The sequence below is a fragment of the Sinocyclocheilus anshuiensis genome, unplaced genomic scaffold (assembly GCF_001515605.1).
Source record: "Sinocyclocheilus anshuiensis isolate Anshui unplaced genomic scaffold, SAMN03320099.WGS_v1.1 scaffold44, whole genome shotgun sequence".
NCBI lineage: Eukaryota > Metazoa > Chordata > Actinopteri > Cypriniformes > Cyprinidae > Sinocyclocheilus > Sinocyclocheilus anshuiensis.
In genome coordinates this window covers 461,810-479,287 of record NW_015555746.1, presented here as the reverse complement: position 1 = coordinate 479,287, position 17,478 = coordinate 461,810, and the positions used below count along the sequence as shown (strand labels likewise).

Here is a 17,478-nt window from a genome sequence, read left to right as displayed (position 1 = left end):
TTTATTTTAAAGGAACCGATGTTTGAATTTATTTTATTTTGTTTATTTTCCTGTACTTGAATTTGAATTGGCTCGAGAGACAACTGCATTATTTGGTGCAAGAATTGTTTTTGTGTTTTATTACTATATTAACTGTTTTCCCACATATATTCCCATATCCCCATATATATGAATTTATTGATGCATTTTGCTTTTGGTATAAAGGTAATAATCTACTCGAGGCTGTGCATTACAGTGTTTTTAGCAAGGCTAAGGATGACTGCTTTAACAACACCCTTTTATTAGTGTAAAATCAATATAATGCATGACTTCCCTTGGCTTGTTGCTTTAATACGCTTTGATGTGAAATGTCATACACTGTATGAGTTAATGTTAAACACATGCCCATAACATGGCCTTTACACCAGAGTTACAGCTGCTAAATGAAGAACTGAGGTAAATAAACTAATGATGAACCTCTGTACAGACACCCAACCTCCATGTAGTGTTTGCCATCTATTATTAAGACTAGGCATTTGATGAAAGAGCCGTTTACCTCCAAACAGAACAGAAGCATGAAGAATAAATGAGGAAATTGAGCTGTACCACCTTGTTTGTACTTGGATCTACTAGGCGATTCCTGACCAGCATTTCAGTCGTGTTTACGGATGTCTCCTGTAAATTATTTACAATGTATTATTTGTTAGATACGTGCATGAAATGCTCGAGAACCACAGAGAGATGCTCATTTTGCATAAATCGAGAGCAGAGGTTGCCTGTTTCCAAAAAATGATGGCACGCCCTTCCACAACTACTCTCCCCTGAGCTAGCCTGGAGAACAATGCGATTATGAAACAGGTCATTAGGTCATTGTAGTCCTCCCAATGTGCCATCAAAGTTCACTCTGGCATTTTTAGCTTCAGAGAAGCCCATATGCAGACTTTTGAAGACCAAAGCGGTTATGATCAATAATTTAAACAAAAGCTTTTAGTCGAACACAATGCGCCGGAGAATTCTGCTCAAAATACGCACTTCTTCTATTCCAGGGGCCGCACTAGCACAAATGCGCACACAGAGGGTTCCTGTATTTGCTGAGCCATGCTTAATTAGAACACAGCCTCTGGAGAGCAGGGCAGAAGATAGACAGGGCTCTGGGGACCGGGACTCAACTCTGCCCCTTGTGACAGGGTTTCCCACTCCAGACTGACTGTCGCCATGGCAAGGGTTGCCTTGGTGCTGTCGCCCGTGGATTCTGTGTGGATGGGAGCAGGAGAGTGACATAGACAGGAAGTGATGGCTTTGGATGGGGAGGCTTCAGATGCCATAACACACAAACAGACAGTGACAAGCTCGCACGCCCACACACGTGCAACAGAGTTATCGGGGGTGAAGAGATTATTTCCTATTCCAGCACATCAGATTTTTCCTCTCCATAGGGGTTTTCCATCTTCCCCAGGGCCCTTGTGGGTGTGATATAGTTTATGCTTTAGAACAGGATTTATAGCCATGTATTTATGTATGAGGGGCTGTATATTTGAGCAGTGCAAAAATTGGTTACAGATGGAATATATTCGATTTTTTTATTAATGCTGTGTGTGGGTCACGGACAAGAAATATATAAAGATATACATTTTGGCATACATCAGATGGTAAAAGTGAAAAGTATGAATTAAAAGTTCTTTGTAACATATTAAATTAACTTATCCTCTAATCACTTAGTGAATGTTTTAGTTATAGTAATTTTAATACTTAATCTTCAATTTATTTCAGTTAGTTGTCAAAGCAACATTTATACTCTCTAATCTAATGTAAAATTGATATTTTATTTTATTTCAGCTTTATTTCGTTGAATGAAAAATATTTGTAATAGTTTTTTTAATCACTTAATGAAAAGGTAAATGGTCACTCGCATCTTGAAAGGAGAAATGCAACTGTTCATTATTACATTTTTATTTCACAAATGAACAAAGGATCAGTGTTATTTTAGTATTGAAAATATGAATAGTAAAATATATACTAATATTAAGTATGTATTAATATTGTTAGCTTTTAATTTTAATATATTCAGTTTTCATTTTCAAGTTTTATTAATTGTATGTGCTTTTGTCATTTTTGCTATTAAGGTTTATTTTTTTTTATTTGAGTTTTAGTTTGAATAATTGTGATACATCATATTAAAATTATTTTAGTCAGTTGCCAAGGCAATATTTCTCATTATTGTTCATAAATATTAAGTTTTAATAAAACGCAATATTCATATTTTATTATGTCAGCTTAATTCAAATTAATGAAAGTCACTTTTATCAGTTTTAATTACTTAGAGTAATAAGGAACAGTTGTATTTCTGCTTTCAGGATGTGTGTGGCCATTGACCTTTTCAATCTGACCCCTGGTGAGCCCAATTATGTCACATATGTGGTGCAGGAAAGCTTTAACAGGGGTCAGACTTGATTAGCTGCCTTCTGGAGATGTATAGGTTGGTATTAGTGTGTGGAGGTTTGAAGGCTGATGGTAACAAATATTACTTTGTGTGTGTGTGGTTGCAGTTGGATAATCTGGACGAGCAAGCAGCTCAGATCAGGAGAGAACTGGATGGGCGTCTGCAGATGGCTGATCAGATTGCCCGGGTAAGTCTCATCATTTGATCACTTACACGTGGACAGAGATGCCCCGGACGTGCTGTAAACAGAACTGGCATCCATTCCATTGCAACTCAGCCAATTCAGTTTATGCACCCACATTCATTTTATAATTCAAACCGACTAGAATTTTGCCAAGTAGGACTTGTTCCATAATTAATATATTTTGGGTCAAGTTGACATTTTGAATTAAGTTCAGTTAAGCCTTCTTGTATTCAAGTTGATAAAATACTAGTTTTTAATAATGCTAACATCAGTGGTATTTTTTAATTTTTAATCGGAATAATTAAAAATATTAGAATTTTCTTCTTTGCTATTTCTTAAAAAAATTCAGGCTGGCAAATTCCCCAAGTTTGTGTCGAAGGAGATGGAGGCTATGTATATCGAGGAGCTGAAGAGCTCAGTCAACCAGCTGATGGCTAATCTGGAGAGCATGCCGGTTTCAAAGGGAGGAGAGTTCAAACTGCAGAAGCTAAAGAGGGGACACAACACCTCCATCATTGATATGGGACAGGAAGATGAAAACCAGCTGTCCAAGTCTGATGTTGTGCTGTCTTTCACACTTGAGGTAAGAACTGTTCTAGCCTTCAGGCAGTGTAGTTTAGTTTTGTGCTCAAGGCCAGGGTTCACATAGTATGCCGTCTCATCGGGCCCAGGGGAGAGAGAGTGATTTTTATTTGTGGCCCTGCTCAAGGCTTCCATGCATTTGACTTTCTTTGATGAAGATTTGTGACTTCTCTGTCTTGTCTGATTTGCATACAATTAACCATTAAGTGTTAAACAAATAACCAAACTTGAGAGACAATGTCAGATGCGGAAAGAGTGGTAGGAGGAGTAGTTCACCAAAAAATTTAAATTTGCTGAAAATTTACTCACCCTCAGGCCATTTAAGATGTAGTTGAGTTTTTTTATTTTTAATCGGAACAGATTTTGAGAAATGTAACATTACATCACTTGCTCACCAATGAATCCTCTGCTGTGAATGGGTGCCATCAGAATGAGAGTCCAAACAGCTGATAAAAACATCATAATAATCTACAAATAATCCACACGACTCCAGTCCATCAATTAATGGATTTGTTTTTTACAAACACACAGCTTTTCATTTCACAAGATGTTAACTGATGGACTGGAGTCGTGTGGATTACTTGTGGATTATTGTGGTGTGTTTGGTCAGCTGTTTGGACTATGGATTTGTTTTTTACAAACACACAGCTTTTCATTTCACAAGATGTTAACTGATGGACTGGAGTCGTGTGGATTACTTGTGGATTATTGTGGTGTGTTTGGTCAGCTGTTTGGACTCTCATTCTGACGGCACCCATTCACTGCAGAGGATCCATTGGTGAGCAAGTGATGTAATGCTAAATTTCTCTAACTGTTTTGATGATCAAACAAACTCTTCTACGTTCTGGATGGTCTGAGGGTGAGTACATTTTCATTTTTGAATGAGCTATTCCTTTAAGCATTTTTGGTGCTAGTTCCATTAAAACAACAGACTTTGCCAAGTATTTTTAGGTTTTAGCTGTAGCTGTATCCTTTGAACTGTTAAAATGTGCTGATTTGAACAAAACTTTGTAAAAATAGTCTGTAGCATGTTACAAAGTTGAAAAAAGTGCAACAATCTCAAATAGCGCTTACTACCACACTTGCAAATATCTTTTGGGAGTCTAAGGGTTTGCCTCTCATCATTTCGAATTAATAGACAGTCCTTAGTTTTGATAGAGAATTTAAATGAGTAGCAATTATAAATTTAGCAACATTAGCAGCTGCAGTGTTAGTTTAACACATGCATCTATGAGATTTTAATCTTTACTGAGTTTCCAGCCCTTGCTATCGCATAAATTATGCAGACAGAAAGGGCTGCAGCATATTAAAAAAAGGTTATACTGCATTTTTGATAAATGATGCCTCTGAGAAATCTCCTCTCTCAAGTCTCAGGTTTTGCTATAATTATACTGTCTTGAGCTAGCTCGTTTTCAGGGCAGTTGATTATAACGTGGCACGGCTTTAGTAGTCACAGTGGCTGACAGAGCAGTGTTTTATGGATTTGATAGTCTGGCTTCTGTCTTTGGAGTCTATTTTGTTTTGGGGAGCTACGAGCTGCTGGATTTTATAGGTGCTCTGGGTGTGTGGATTGATTTTCGCTCCAGACGTAAACAGTGCTTATTCAATGAGTGTCAAGAACAAGAAAGTTGAATACTAATAAAAGTTGATAATGTGGTCAAGAAGTTGAGTGGATCCTGATTGGCTGCTAATGAAATAAGAGCTTTTAAAACAGCATCCAAGGGAATGTTTAATTGCTTATGTGAGCATTACAAAACATACTATACCTGCATATAAAATACAACCAAATGTTTCTTTTGTGTAGGTGGTGATTATGGAAGTTCAGGGGTTGAAGTCGCTGGCTCCCAACCGCATTGTGTACTGCACAATGGAGGTGGAAGGTGGAGAGAAGCTACAGACGGACCAGGCTGAGGCCTCCAAACCCACGTAGGCCACCTTCCTTATTTTTCTTTTACTTTTTAGTGAAAATACTTTTTAATGGCTCATTTGGAACTAATGTTAAGATTCAAACATTTTGGATGATCAAAATGAACATCTGCACTACCATTCAAAGGTTTGGGGTTGGTGAGATTTTTTAATGGTTTTGAAAGAAGTCCCTTATTCTCACCAAGGCTGCATTTATGTGATCAAAAATATAGTATAAACTTCCTCACTTTTTTTTTTTTTTTTTTTTTTGTAAATACCTTTTAATGGCTCATTTGCAATTAATTTTAAGATTCAAATGATTTTGATTATCAAAATTAACATCTACAGTACCATTCAAAGGTTTGGGGTTGGTAAGATTTTTGTCCCTTATGCTCACCAAGGCTGCATTTATGTGATCAAAAATATAGTATAAACAGTAATACTGATAAAAGTATTACAAATTAAATTAAATTTTTTTAAACAGCTACATTTTCAGCAGCCAGAAAGTTCACAAGAACAGCATTTATTTGAAATTGAAATATTTTGTAACATTAATGTCTTAACTGTCACTTTTGATTAATTTATTGCACCCTTACTGAACAAAAGTTTTAATTTCTTTCAAAAAAATCTTAGTGATTCCAAACTTTTGAGCATTAGTGTATATTTTTATAGTTTTACATTCATGTGTTAAAATGCTTTAAAATATGTGTAAATGTATGTAGATATGGGTATTTCATTGGCTAATGCTGACATCTGGAGAGCAATGTGGAAGGCGTCTGATGTAATGTCAAAATGTATACAAATACTACTTTTATCAAATGCTTACTCAAAATTCATATTATAATAAAATTCATTGCTAATAATAAGCTACATTTTAGTTATAAGTTCTGTAGATTTCCTATGGATTGGTAGATTTTCCCTAAAATTAGACATCTTATGATGATACAATATACAATCTTTCTCATTCTCAGCATGCATTACATTCATAATATGGGACATTTTTCTAACGGCAGTGCAGTTTCAGGTGCTGTGTCCTCCAACTAGAACTCTTATTTGGCCAGAGGCAGTTACTCAAGGGATGAGCACATGACATGGTGCTATTTTTGGGCCCTACATTCCATCTTTGAATCAGATGCCAACTTATAACGAGCTAAAGAGCGAGAGGGAGCATGGTAGAGCGAGAAAGAATCAGAGAATATGAGACACAGCCTCCATGTCCCCTCAGAAAAGTAATCAGCTATGGAGAAACTGATTAGGAGTGCGTATCCCAGCGGAGGGGGGAGAAGCGAAGGAGAGAGAGAGACAGAGAGCCTCCAGCACTCCTGGAAAATAATGACGTCACATGAGAATTAGCATTTAGATTCTATCATCACACACACCAACCTTCACATGTGTGTGTATGCGTGAGAATGTGCACATACACATGCCTTTGACGGTAGTAAAATCTGCTTCATATACAAGGTCACCTTCTTGCCCCACAAATGAGGAAAGCCTACAATGAAGCATAGTCTTCAAGGACATTTTCTTCCCCGTTTTATACCTTTCTCCTTGCTATGCTTTCCTTCAAGGGCTGGGCAGTACAGCAAAAAATCAATATAAAGCAAGAAAAAAAAAAGAATAAATAAATAAAATCTCAGTATTTTTTGACAGTATAATTCTTGAACATGTTTTCCACATTGCTTTTCACTATGTGATCACAAGAAAGAGTTATTTATTTTGCACCAGTGAATAGTAATAGCTAAAACACTAATAGATACCTACATATATTTTAACATTATTTCAGTTTTTTAAAAGATACCTTTTTAACACTTTTTTAGTTATATTTCATTATTTAAATTTTTTTATTAGTTGAAAAATACCATGCAAAAATACCATTTTAAATGCTGATGCAAATGAATAATTGAATCCGAGTTTTTTTTTTCAACCATTTTTTGCTACTAAAGTCAAATCAAAGATGCTATTGAAACATTCAAGTCAAGTCACCTTTATTTTTATAATGCTTTATACAATAGACATTGTTTCAAAAAAACATTACAATATTAAACTGGAAAATAACAGAATAAATTATGCAAATCCAAATTGTGCTATAAAGCAGCTGTAGCAAGACGATAGTGTCATTATTCAGCTCCGGTCATTTCAGTGTTGCTTTAGTTCAGTTCAATAACTGTGCAATGTTTATTCATTGTGATCAAGTTCAATTAATAAGCAGCTCTACTGAAGACAGTAGTGTCGTTTTTTAACTCGAGTCAGTTCAGTGTTGATTCAGTTCAATTTAATAACAGTGTCGATGTTGTAATCAGCACATCCCACATTCACAATATTGTTTCTTTTTACGTCACCAGCAAAATGGTAGGGGAGTGCGGGGCACAAAGTAACACTTTTTGACTTTCTCAAATTGTGTAAATCCACATGGGGTTCAGAGTATAATTTTTTTATCCACAGTAATTTCACACTTGTCTAGTACAAATATGTCACTTTGTTTCATAATTACAATGTATACGTTTTTCTTTATTTACCCTCAAAAATTGGAAGTGAACTGTGACAACATGCCCCGTAGGTGGGGTACATTGTAACATATGACAGCTTAAAATGTTATCTGATCGCATGAAAAAAATATACAAGACAAACTAAAATATTTTGTCAATAAAATAAAATAATTATTTATTTCAAATAAAATAATGGCGTTTTTTAAGAAGTAATATAATCTGATTTTGGAGTTTGACAATGAACACATTGCAACCATGCTTGGGACGGCCCACATAAACGAGCCAAAATGCTTTACATGTCTTGAAATAATAATTTCTTAACATTAAACATTGACTGTCAGTCTTTATTCACCTGTTTCTCGTCGTTTATCATTAAAATGTATTAAAGTAAATAGTGTGAATTACATCGCTAATGTCATAGAATAGCACATTGTAACGCAGTGTTACAACGTGCCCCATCTGCGCAACTGGAATTTAAAACCGGTTACTGTCTTATGATAGTTAGCAAAGCATTAAAAAATAATCTAAACTGATAAATAACAGATTGGAGATTAAAATAATAGCAGATTTGTCTCATTTTAAATGAGTAATAAAAACTGAGATTAAAAATTTACTTAAACCAGAAATATAATTTTACTATGGTAAAATAAATTTTCAGCGATATCTTCAAAAGACTTTTGAATTGCACTTTTTTTCTCTATATAATGTTGATATGGTAACTAGTAAATGCTGTAAATTTGGTTATGCTAGCATGTGTGGAAATATTTAAACCTCGTGTGTTACAACTAACCCCGCGTTACTTTGTGCCCGGCGCGCCCCTACATTTATTGTGAATATTCAGTCTATCGCCCAGCTCTACTTCCTTTCCCGTATCAAAGCTCCCCTGCTCCCCTTTATTCTCTATTCATGATTCTGTTCCATTCTTTTCCTCTTCTTGTGACTTAAATTTTGCTTTCCGTTCTCTCTCTCTTTTCTTCTTTCAACTGTAAAGCACTTAGCTCTTATAAAAGCCTTATGATTATGAGTCATAGAACTCAGTCTATATTCATGTATTCATGCTGTCACTGGCGGTTGGAAACAGAGAGAATTGGCTCATTTTGGCAAAGCATAACAGCGCTAATGGACACACAAGAATGTGTCACATCAAACAGACATGCTGAAGCAGAGAGATTAAGAGGAGGATGAGATAGCGAAAGAGACAGCAGAATCGGCGAGAAAAGGAAATTTGACATTCAGATGTACTTAGAAAAAGTTATTCAGTCAGCTGCTCAAGAATAAACATATCTTGGACTGTCCCAAAGGCACATTCACACATACACACAGTTCAGCCATGCATGGCCTTGTGCAGTGTCAGCAACCTCTCTGACACTCGCCGTTAGCACTGTTAGAATGCTAACCCATCCATATCCATGGAAACCATACATACACTCAACCAGAAACGAAACATCTTTCATTCATTAACATAAGACTTTGCTATTATTTGCGATTTATCAGTGCAAAAACCTAATTCTTATTCACTAACCACCTGTCAAACCAGAAGTTAAATTCAGAATAGCATTCCAATGCATTTAAATTAAGTCTTTATAATGTCTTTTTTCTTTATACGGTAAATTATCTATTATATATATTGATTGCACCACATTTGCAACATTCACAATTGCACAGTTACTGTCTGCAGATAGTTCTTTAAGTGCATATTTTGCTACAGCAACACAGACAGTATGTGAAAATCATGAGAGGGTGCAATTCATTCCGTGTGAATTCCTCCCTTTGTGTTATAAAATATTTAATATCCTTTGTAGGCCCTTAGAAAAATATAGCGGCAAACATTTGGCCAGCAAATTTTCCTCAAGCTCATATTTTCTTTGTTGCAAATAAAAGAGTTTTTGCTAATAGACTCAATCCGTTCTCAACCGCCCAGCCGTTATGTTTATCGCCCCCTGGTGTTCATCAAACAAATTGACGATTGTGTTCACCTGTCGCTCAATCTGCATTTGTCACTTCTCCAAGTGATAAATCACACTTCCCACCACACACATAGCAGATTTTTTCCCTCTTGCGCTAGCTTTCTCTTTTTTCCTCTTTTCCATTCCATCTCTTTTTCGCTCTCACCCTTTTTCTTTCTGTCTAATTTGACTGCTGCCTCTGAAACGTGCAGCCTGTTTCCACGGCAGCAGATCATGTCACGTGTTTCGGTTTTACTAGGCCAACTCTACCCCTCACCCTGTGTGAGTGTGCAGGAGAGAGTGTATCTGTGATTTCCTAGGTGTATGTTTCTATATTGTTGCATCATATTATTCTGAGATTTTGTGCATTTATTATTTATAATATCAATACTGATTGTTTAAAGCATGTCTGTGAGTTATAGTTTTTTCTCACTCTCACTGAGACCCGCTAGAGTTTGATCTCCTATACACAAGTTGAAGATAGCAGAGCTGCACAGTTATTATATTTCTCCCTTTATGAAGGCTTTACACAACAAACATATGGATTAGTGGCCATAAAGAGGAGGAAAGCATGGGACTGTAACAGCGGCGTTTTCTTTAAGGAATTAAAGGATGCAGTGCTTCCACAGAAAAATTAGGATAAAAAAATAATAGTACATAAAGCTTAAAGAAATAATAATTGACACTTGCAAATAAAGTTTATACTGAGGTTTCTTTTGCTTCATTGACATGCTAAAGAGTAGCATGAATTTGACTGTAAATTGGGGAAATCTGGGAAAATCGTATTAAGTGAAAGTAAAGAAAGCAAATTCTTCCTGAGTAAATTAGATATATATGGAATAAATATGAAGTTAATTAATATGCTTCAGAATGTTTGCTAATGTTACTCAAAGGAATAGTTCTCCCAAATAAAAAAGAAATGCTGAAAATGTATTCATCCTCAGGCTATCCAATATGTAGATGAGATGATTTGAACAGATTTGGAGAAATGTAGCATTGCATCACTTTCTCACCAGTGGATCCTCTGCGGTGAATGGGTGCCGTCAGAATGAGAGTCCAAACAGCTGATAAAAACATCACAATAATCCACAAGTAATCCAGTCCATCAATGAATGTTTTGTGAAGTGAAAATCTCTTTGTTTGTAAGATACAATTCCATCATTATGGCGTTTTAGACAAAAAACAAAAGCAAAAGCACTTTTTCTCAGGTCTGCTACACGACACTGGACTGTAACAATGCATGGGTACAGAAAGAGTAAATAATGGTGGACTGTGAATGTGCACCTTCGAAATCTTCTTTAAGTTATTTATTTATTCATTTATTTTCCAAATGTCAGACTTGTCCGTTGTGTCAGAGAATCTAGTACCAGTAATCACCAGAGAATATCCTCTGCTGAAAGCGTTTATGTACAAAAACATCAGACGGTACACTTCACCCACTGGTCTGTCTCTCATGCACTTGACATTCAGTGTGAGATTTTTACGACCTTATCAAATGATTTGTTAGCGAACGATTTCATCAGCCCTGCCGTGTAGCCGAATAGGACTGCGGAGATTGTTTTCCTCACTGATCAAAGTAATACAATGAAAACAGGGTTGCGAGATGTCCCTGTGCGCAGCGGTTACGCAGTGATAAAGTAATAAAGAGCGGCAGAGTTGTCAAGGAGATCTATGATACCTGGAGAAAGCCATATGTTAGCATTCCTATACATCTTAAAGGGGGTTGTTCGGCAGGCGCAAGAGCCCCTTGAAGTAACACCTTGGTGGCTGTACTGTTTGTGTGTGAGAATGATGAAAATGAGTGTAGAAAATAAATACCGTAGAAGCCTAAAATCAAGGATATCAATGGAGTTTGTGTATGTGTGTTCTCAGTTGGGGAACCCAAGGAGACTTCACCACCACACACCCTCTGCCAGCGGTCAAAGTGAAGCTCTTCACAGAGAGCACAGGGGTCTTGGCCCTGGAGGACAAGGAGCTGGGCCGGGTAACTCTCGATCCTTCTTTTCTTTCTTGTGGCGTTGGACATCAGTCGTTCTGTTTGCTTTTTTGGAGTTTGAGGATTATTTGAGGTTGTTATGGTGTTATAGAAGTGATGTCTTACTTTATAATTCTGCTTTTGCCTTATTCTCCTGCTGATTGATGCTTGTGGCTAAAAAAGAATCTCCAGGCTTGAAAATCCCTGTAAAGAAACAAGAAACACGACAAGAATCAGATCAAATCCCTGTTCTGTTTTTTTTCAGTGAATATTTGTTTTTTATTTAGAGGTTATATTCCCAAAGAACAAAACAGGCTTCCTTTTAACGAGTTAGAATTTGAATTGAATTGACCACACCCCTCTAGATTTTGATTTGTTGTAATTTTTATTTTTTTTTGGCTAATTATGCTTGTTTATTAACTAGGCTATGATAAGTACAGTGCTGTTAAACACAGGCATCACAAATGCCTATATTTTTCAGATAATTTTATACAAAATAAGCAATATAAAATTTGAATCTAATTGTTATCTAATATATTGAGTAAATTATAGTGTACTCAGTTATAGTGTGGGGAATGCTCTTCTACCACGATTCATAGAATTAATAATAAAAAATAAAAAGAGACATACAATACAGTTCAAAAGGTTGGGGTCAGTAGGATTTAAAAAAAAAATACTGATATTCAGCAAGTATGCATTAAATTGATCAAGTGTGACAGTAAATACATGTATTTCTGTTTCAAATAAAGGATGTTCTTTTAAACATTCTATTCATAATAGAATCTTGTATCATGGTTTCCACCAAAGTATTAAGTAGCATTAATATTAAGTTCATAATTATAAGAATGTTTCAGCAGCATATTAGAATGATTTCTCATTAATCATGTGACCCTGAAGACTGGGGTAAAAGCTACTGAAAATTCATCTTTGATAAAATAAATGCAGCCCTGGTGATCATTAGAGACTTCTTTCAAAAACATTTTAAAGGTCTTTCCGACCATAAACTTTTGAACAGTAGTGTGTGTGTATGTTATTATTAAAACCTAAAGCAATGTCATTTCTTTTTAAATGTACATTTTTATCCAAATTCAAATTGCAATTCTCCATCCTGTTTGCAACCTTAATTAGAATTCATGAATTGGAATCTAAAAAACATTCTACATTCAAGGACTCTGAGGTCCTCTAATTAGGACATTGTTAACATGCTTTTTGACCTTGACGGATGCTGGATTGGTACAGGGTTTAAAAAATGTGTCTCCATCAAGACTAAAGTAGACAGGCATCTCTAAACCTTTAACTCTAGCTAAGAAATAGATTACGCCAACTTATCAGAGAGAGAAAAGAGAGAATAAAAAGCACAGGAGAGAATACGAGAGAAACTGGCTCTTCTCTGATAAGGTGCCAAGAGAAGAGCTGTACAGTCTAACTCTCAGTACACAGCCACATGAGCCAAAATTAATTGAATGTTGAGAATTTCTCTGAAAACGCTGACTGGCAAAGTAATATGTCATTATCAGCTCACACCCAGACTCAGGGATATTTTCCCACACCCACACAACCTGTTTATCTGTTTACTGAATGCTTCATGTGTGAAAATGTCTTAGAGTTTCTAGAGCAGACACTAGCTATAGGATTACATGTTAAAGGGATAGCTCACCAAAAATGGAAGTTGTGTCCTGAAAGAAGGTCATACGGGTTTGGAACAACATTTGAGAGTGTAAATAATTACAGAAGTTTAATTTTGGATGTGCTGTTCTTATTAATGGTGATAGCTTTGTTTCTCACTCTGTGGTTGCTCAGTCTGGTGTTAGGACTTATAATCATGATTCTCTCATGTTGAATGATTAGGTGGTTCTTCACCCAACTCCAAACAGCCCAAAGCAGGCAGAGCTCCACAAGATGACTGTGACCAAGGCCTGCCCTGATCAAGATCTGAAGATCAAACTTGCCGTGCGCATGGACAAACCTCAGAACATGAAAGCTTGTGGGTAAGGGATTTTGTGGGGACAGGAATACTCATCTATAAAAGTCTTAAGTTCAATTGGAGATTGCATTTCAAAACAGTATCATCCAGACATAACATCTTTTATTTCATGATATAATGAAACACTATGTACTATATTGCTCTCTACCATTTGGGGTCAGTAAGATTTTTTTTAATGCTTTTGAAAGTCTCTTATGCTTACCAAGGTTGCATGTATTTGATAAAAATACAGTAAAACCAATCAAATATTGTGAAATATTGTAAAATAAATACTGTGAAATGTTACTACAATTTAAAATATCTTTTCTATTTTAATGTATTTTAAAATGTAATTTATTCCTGTGGTGAAAAAGCTGAATTTTCAGCAGCCATAATTCCAGTCTTTAGTATAACATGATCCTTCAGAAATCAATCAAAATGCTGATTTGGTGCTCAAGAAACATTTCTTATTATTATCAATATTGGAATTAAACAGTATTGCTGTTGTGGAAACCATGCTATGTTTTTTTTCATGATTCTTTTATTAATAGAAAGTTCAAAAGAACATAATTTATTTAAAATAAAAAACTTGTTACATTATAAACGTCTTTACTGCCACTTTTGAAAAATGTAATGCATCCTTACTGAACCCAAATATTTCAACGGTAGTGTATGAGAGTATGTATGAGTTGAAGTAAAATACTGTGATTATTTCTTTAGGTATTTATGGGCTGCTGGCAAAAACGTTTGGAAACGCTGGAAGAAGCGCTTCTTTGTCTTGGTCCAGGTATATCTTTTTATATATTTAAACTGAGTGCGTGAAAATATGATGAATGTAACAAAGTTTGGTTTCGGCTTCAATTTGAAGTGCCTTTCGGTCATCAGGGCCTTAATGAACCATGTACAATTTTAAGTAACGCATATGACACAGATTTAACCCAGAGAATCTAATGGGCTGCATATGGCATATTAAGCATTTTAAAACTATTTGTTTCTCTTTCTCCTACAGGTGAGTCAGTATACCTTTGCCGTTTGCAGCTATCGAGAGAAGAAGTCAGAACCACAGGAGCTGCTGCAGTTAGATGGCTATACTGTGGACTACACTGACCCACAGCCAGGTAATACTCCCACAGTCACAGATTACTCTTATGTACCTATTCTTACTTTATGGTTGTCAGACGTTAGTGGAACATGTCCATAGTTGATGTAATAATCTACATCTATGTTTTTTTTGTTTGTAATGCAGCAAAAATGCATTTTAGGTGTATCCACCAACCTGAATTTACTTGAAGTTGACTTCTTTTATTTCTGTGTGTACAGGTCTGGATGGAGGCCGGGCTTTCTTCAATGCAGTGAAGGAGGGTGACACTGTGATCTTTGCCAGTGATGATGAGCAGGACCGCATCCTATGGGTGCAGGCCATGTATCGAGCTACTGGCCAATCACACAAACCCGTCCCGCCCACTCAGGTCCAGAAACTGAATTCTAAGGGCGGAGCTGCGGCACAGATGGATGCCCCCATCTCTCAGTTCTGTAAGTAAACATACCAGTAAAGCATTTCAACACAATGTCAGTCAGGACAAAAATTGATTGAAGCTGAGATGGCGAGTAAATTAAATACATAGCAAGGGTTGTTAATATAATATATGCCCCACAACCACTCACATAAAGTGACAGTGTTCACCGTCACAACACATCACTTCGGTCCAAAGTGCAGTAGATAGCACAGACTAATAATGAATAAATTAATTCAGGTTGTTTTCAGGTTGAATTAGTAACTCAATATGTCATAGTAATGTTACCTTGCACTCTCAGCATACTGCACAAGTAGCAGGAAAAGGTAAGATCGAGTGTGTAGAGTGGGAAAATGTGTTTATTTTAATGTCCATGTCTTTGTTACTGCCCTTATGCACTCCTGATTAGCTTTAGTATCCATGTGTAAGGCTTTTCAGCTAATATAAAATAGCTTAAATAATTTAAAGTGGTCAACCAATACCAGCTTCTATCTATGAAGGTATAGTTAACCCAAAAATGATCATTGTGACATGATATCTTTTACTCACCCTCATGTTGTTTCAAAACCATACGACTTACTCTCCTCTGTAGAACACGTACAGTTTGCATTTATATTTCTTCAGAAGACTTAATTAATGATTTTATGGAAGCTTGAACCCTGTCCATTGTTCATTTGCATGCAATTTCATGTTGTGTCCTTTTGTGTTCCACAGAAGAAAGTAAGTTCTGGGGGTTTGGAATGACACGAGAATCAGTAAATAATGACAGAATTTTCATTTTTGAGTGAACTGTTCCTTTAAAACTGTTATTGGCACCTTTTATTAAAATAAGATTCTGCTAAACGTTCTCACCAACAATTTAAACACCTGTTAAAGTTTAAAAAATAGTACTTCACATTAATATCAAATCACTTTGAAGCATCAAAATAATAATAGATCCTGCTATTCAGAACCTTGTCTTTTGGTGTGCATCTACTTCAGCGTCTGTCCATAGCAATGTCTTATATCACAAAATGTGTCTTAAGGGAATTGATACACTGTTCAAATAAGTTTTCAATTAAATACAGCTCATGTTTTAACCACATATACAAAATCTAAAGGTAGAGGTTCTGTGTTGTTTTTCCATTGATTTATTTGTCCTGTTTGTGAATGTTTCTTGTGGTCAGATGATTCCCTCACAAGTTCAGATGCCATTCAATTTTCTCACTATAAGACAGACCCTCTCCCTTCTGAAACATTATTACACTGTGCAAATGTTTCACCCTCCACCTTAACACACCCCAGGTGGTCTTGAATGGCACAGAGTAGTGGAATATAAAACATGCAATACACACACCCACGAGCAATCATCTCTTTGCTGCAGAATGTTTTTGCAGATTCTAGAATACTATGAAGGTTCTGATAACAGCATTTTATATATTAAATATACATGATTTACTCTGATTGATTACAAAGTATGATAATAACATACAATGATTAAGTTAATATTTAAAGGGTAGTGCAATCCCTGAGTATTTCTGTTTGGGTAACACTTTACTATATGGTTCACTTTGGAAACATTAGTTTTCATGGTTATTAATCTAGGATATTGTTAATATATAAATACATGGTAATGTATAAATAATTAATGTTCATTCATAATACATTACTAATGTTAATTTACACAACCATTAAAATGTATTTGTATATGTAGACATTAACCTATAGATAAATAAACTGAAAATGTTATTTCATGTTAGCTATTTTAAACATAAAGAACTTTATGGCAAAGTGTTACCAATGTTTTTGTACTTTGAAAGCTGTGATATTCTGAGGTAGGCTGACAACCTGAATTATTTTTATGGCTTACAATTTGAACTTTAAATGGTTACTGGATTTATTCTCTGAGCAGTTTTTTGTTTTTGCTCACCTTTTTATTGGATGCAGTACCTTCATAGAATCAATTTAGAAGCTGATACTGGCATCAAATACACATTTGACCAGCATTCAAATATATGTGTGAAGGTAAGTGTATTTGCCAGTACAGTGTTAGTAAATGTTCCAGTGATTTAGATTGTACCAGTGTTTGGCAATCCAGTGCACCTGTGAGAATCCTGTCAAAATCAGCTGCAGCAGAGCACAACGTAATACACCAAAATATAGTCTCTTTCTTTCTTTCTTTCTTACTTTCTTTCTTTCTTTCTTTCTTTCTTTATTTCTTTCACTACTCAATCTGACCACCCACCAGTTCAAACTGCACTATCTTGTTGAATACAGGTCGTTGTATTTTACATTGTGTTTTTTCTTCGTTCATGCTTTGCTTGTACCCTTCTTTAGTCCTGCAGCTGTAGTGGAGTCAGGGTTTTCGTGTCTGCTTTTTCCTTCAGCCTTGTTGCTAGTCTTTATGTTATTCTGGTTTGTCCCTTCTTACCCTGCTGTCTTCTAGCTGGACTCAAGGGTAAGTGCTAACCTGTTAGCTAGCACCAGTCAGATAATCCTAAAACCATTATCTGACCAATGCAACG

The 17,478-nt window shown here is 35.8% G+C and overlaps 1 protein-coding gene across 4 annotated transcripts in view; it reads left to right on the top strand.

The window, feature by feature from the left end:
• Positions 1-17,478, top strand: part of LOC107673496 (calcium-dependent secretion activator 1-like) — an 86,396-nt gene that overhangs the window by 38,860 nt on the left and 30,058 nt on the right. For 2 of the 4 annotated variants that reach the window (XM_016467092.1, XM_016467093.1), the window contains exons 4-12: positions 2,526-2,606; positions 2,953-3,186; positions 4,990-5,111; positions 11,395-11,506; positions 13,346-13,485; positions 14,181-14,247; positions 14,470-14,578; positions 14,781-14,993; positions 17,400-17,411. In XM_016467092.1, the coding sequence (XP_016322578.1) occupies positions 2,526-2,606; positions 2,953-3,186; positions 4,990-5,111; positions 11,395-11,506; positions 13,346-13,485; positions 14,181-14,247; positions 14,470-14,578; positions 14,781-14,993; positions 17,400-17,411 (1,090 nt within the window). The remainder of the gene's footprint in view (positions 1-2,525; positions 2,607-2,952; positions 3,187-4,989; positions 5,112-11,394; positions 11,507-13,345; positions 13,486-14,180; positions 14,248-14,469; positions 14,579-14,780; positions 14,994-17,399; positions 17,412-17,478) is intronic. The other 2 variants (XM_016467095.1, XM_016467094.1) reach the window with 1 other exon arrangement.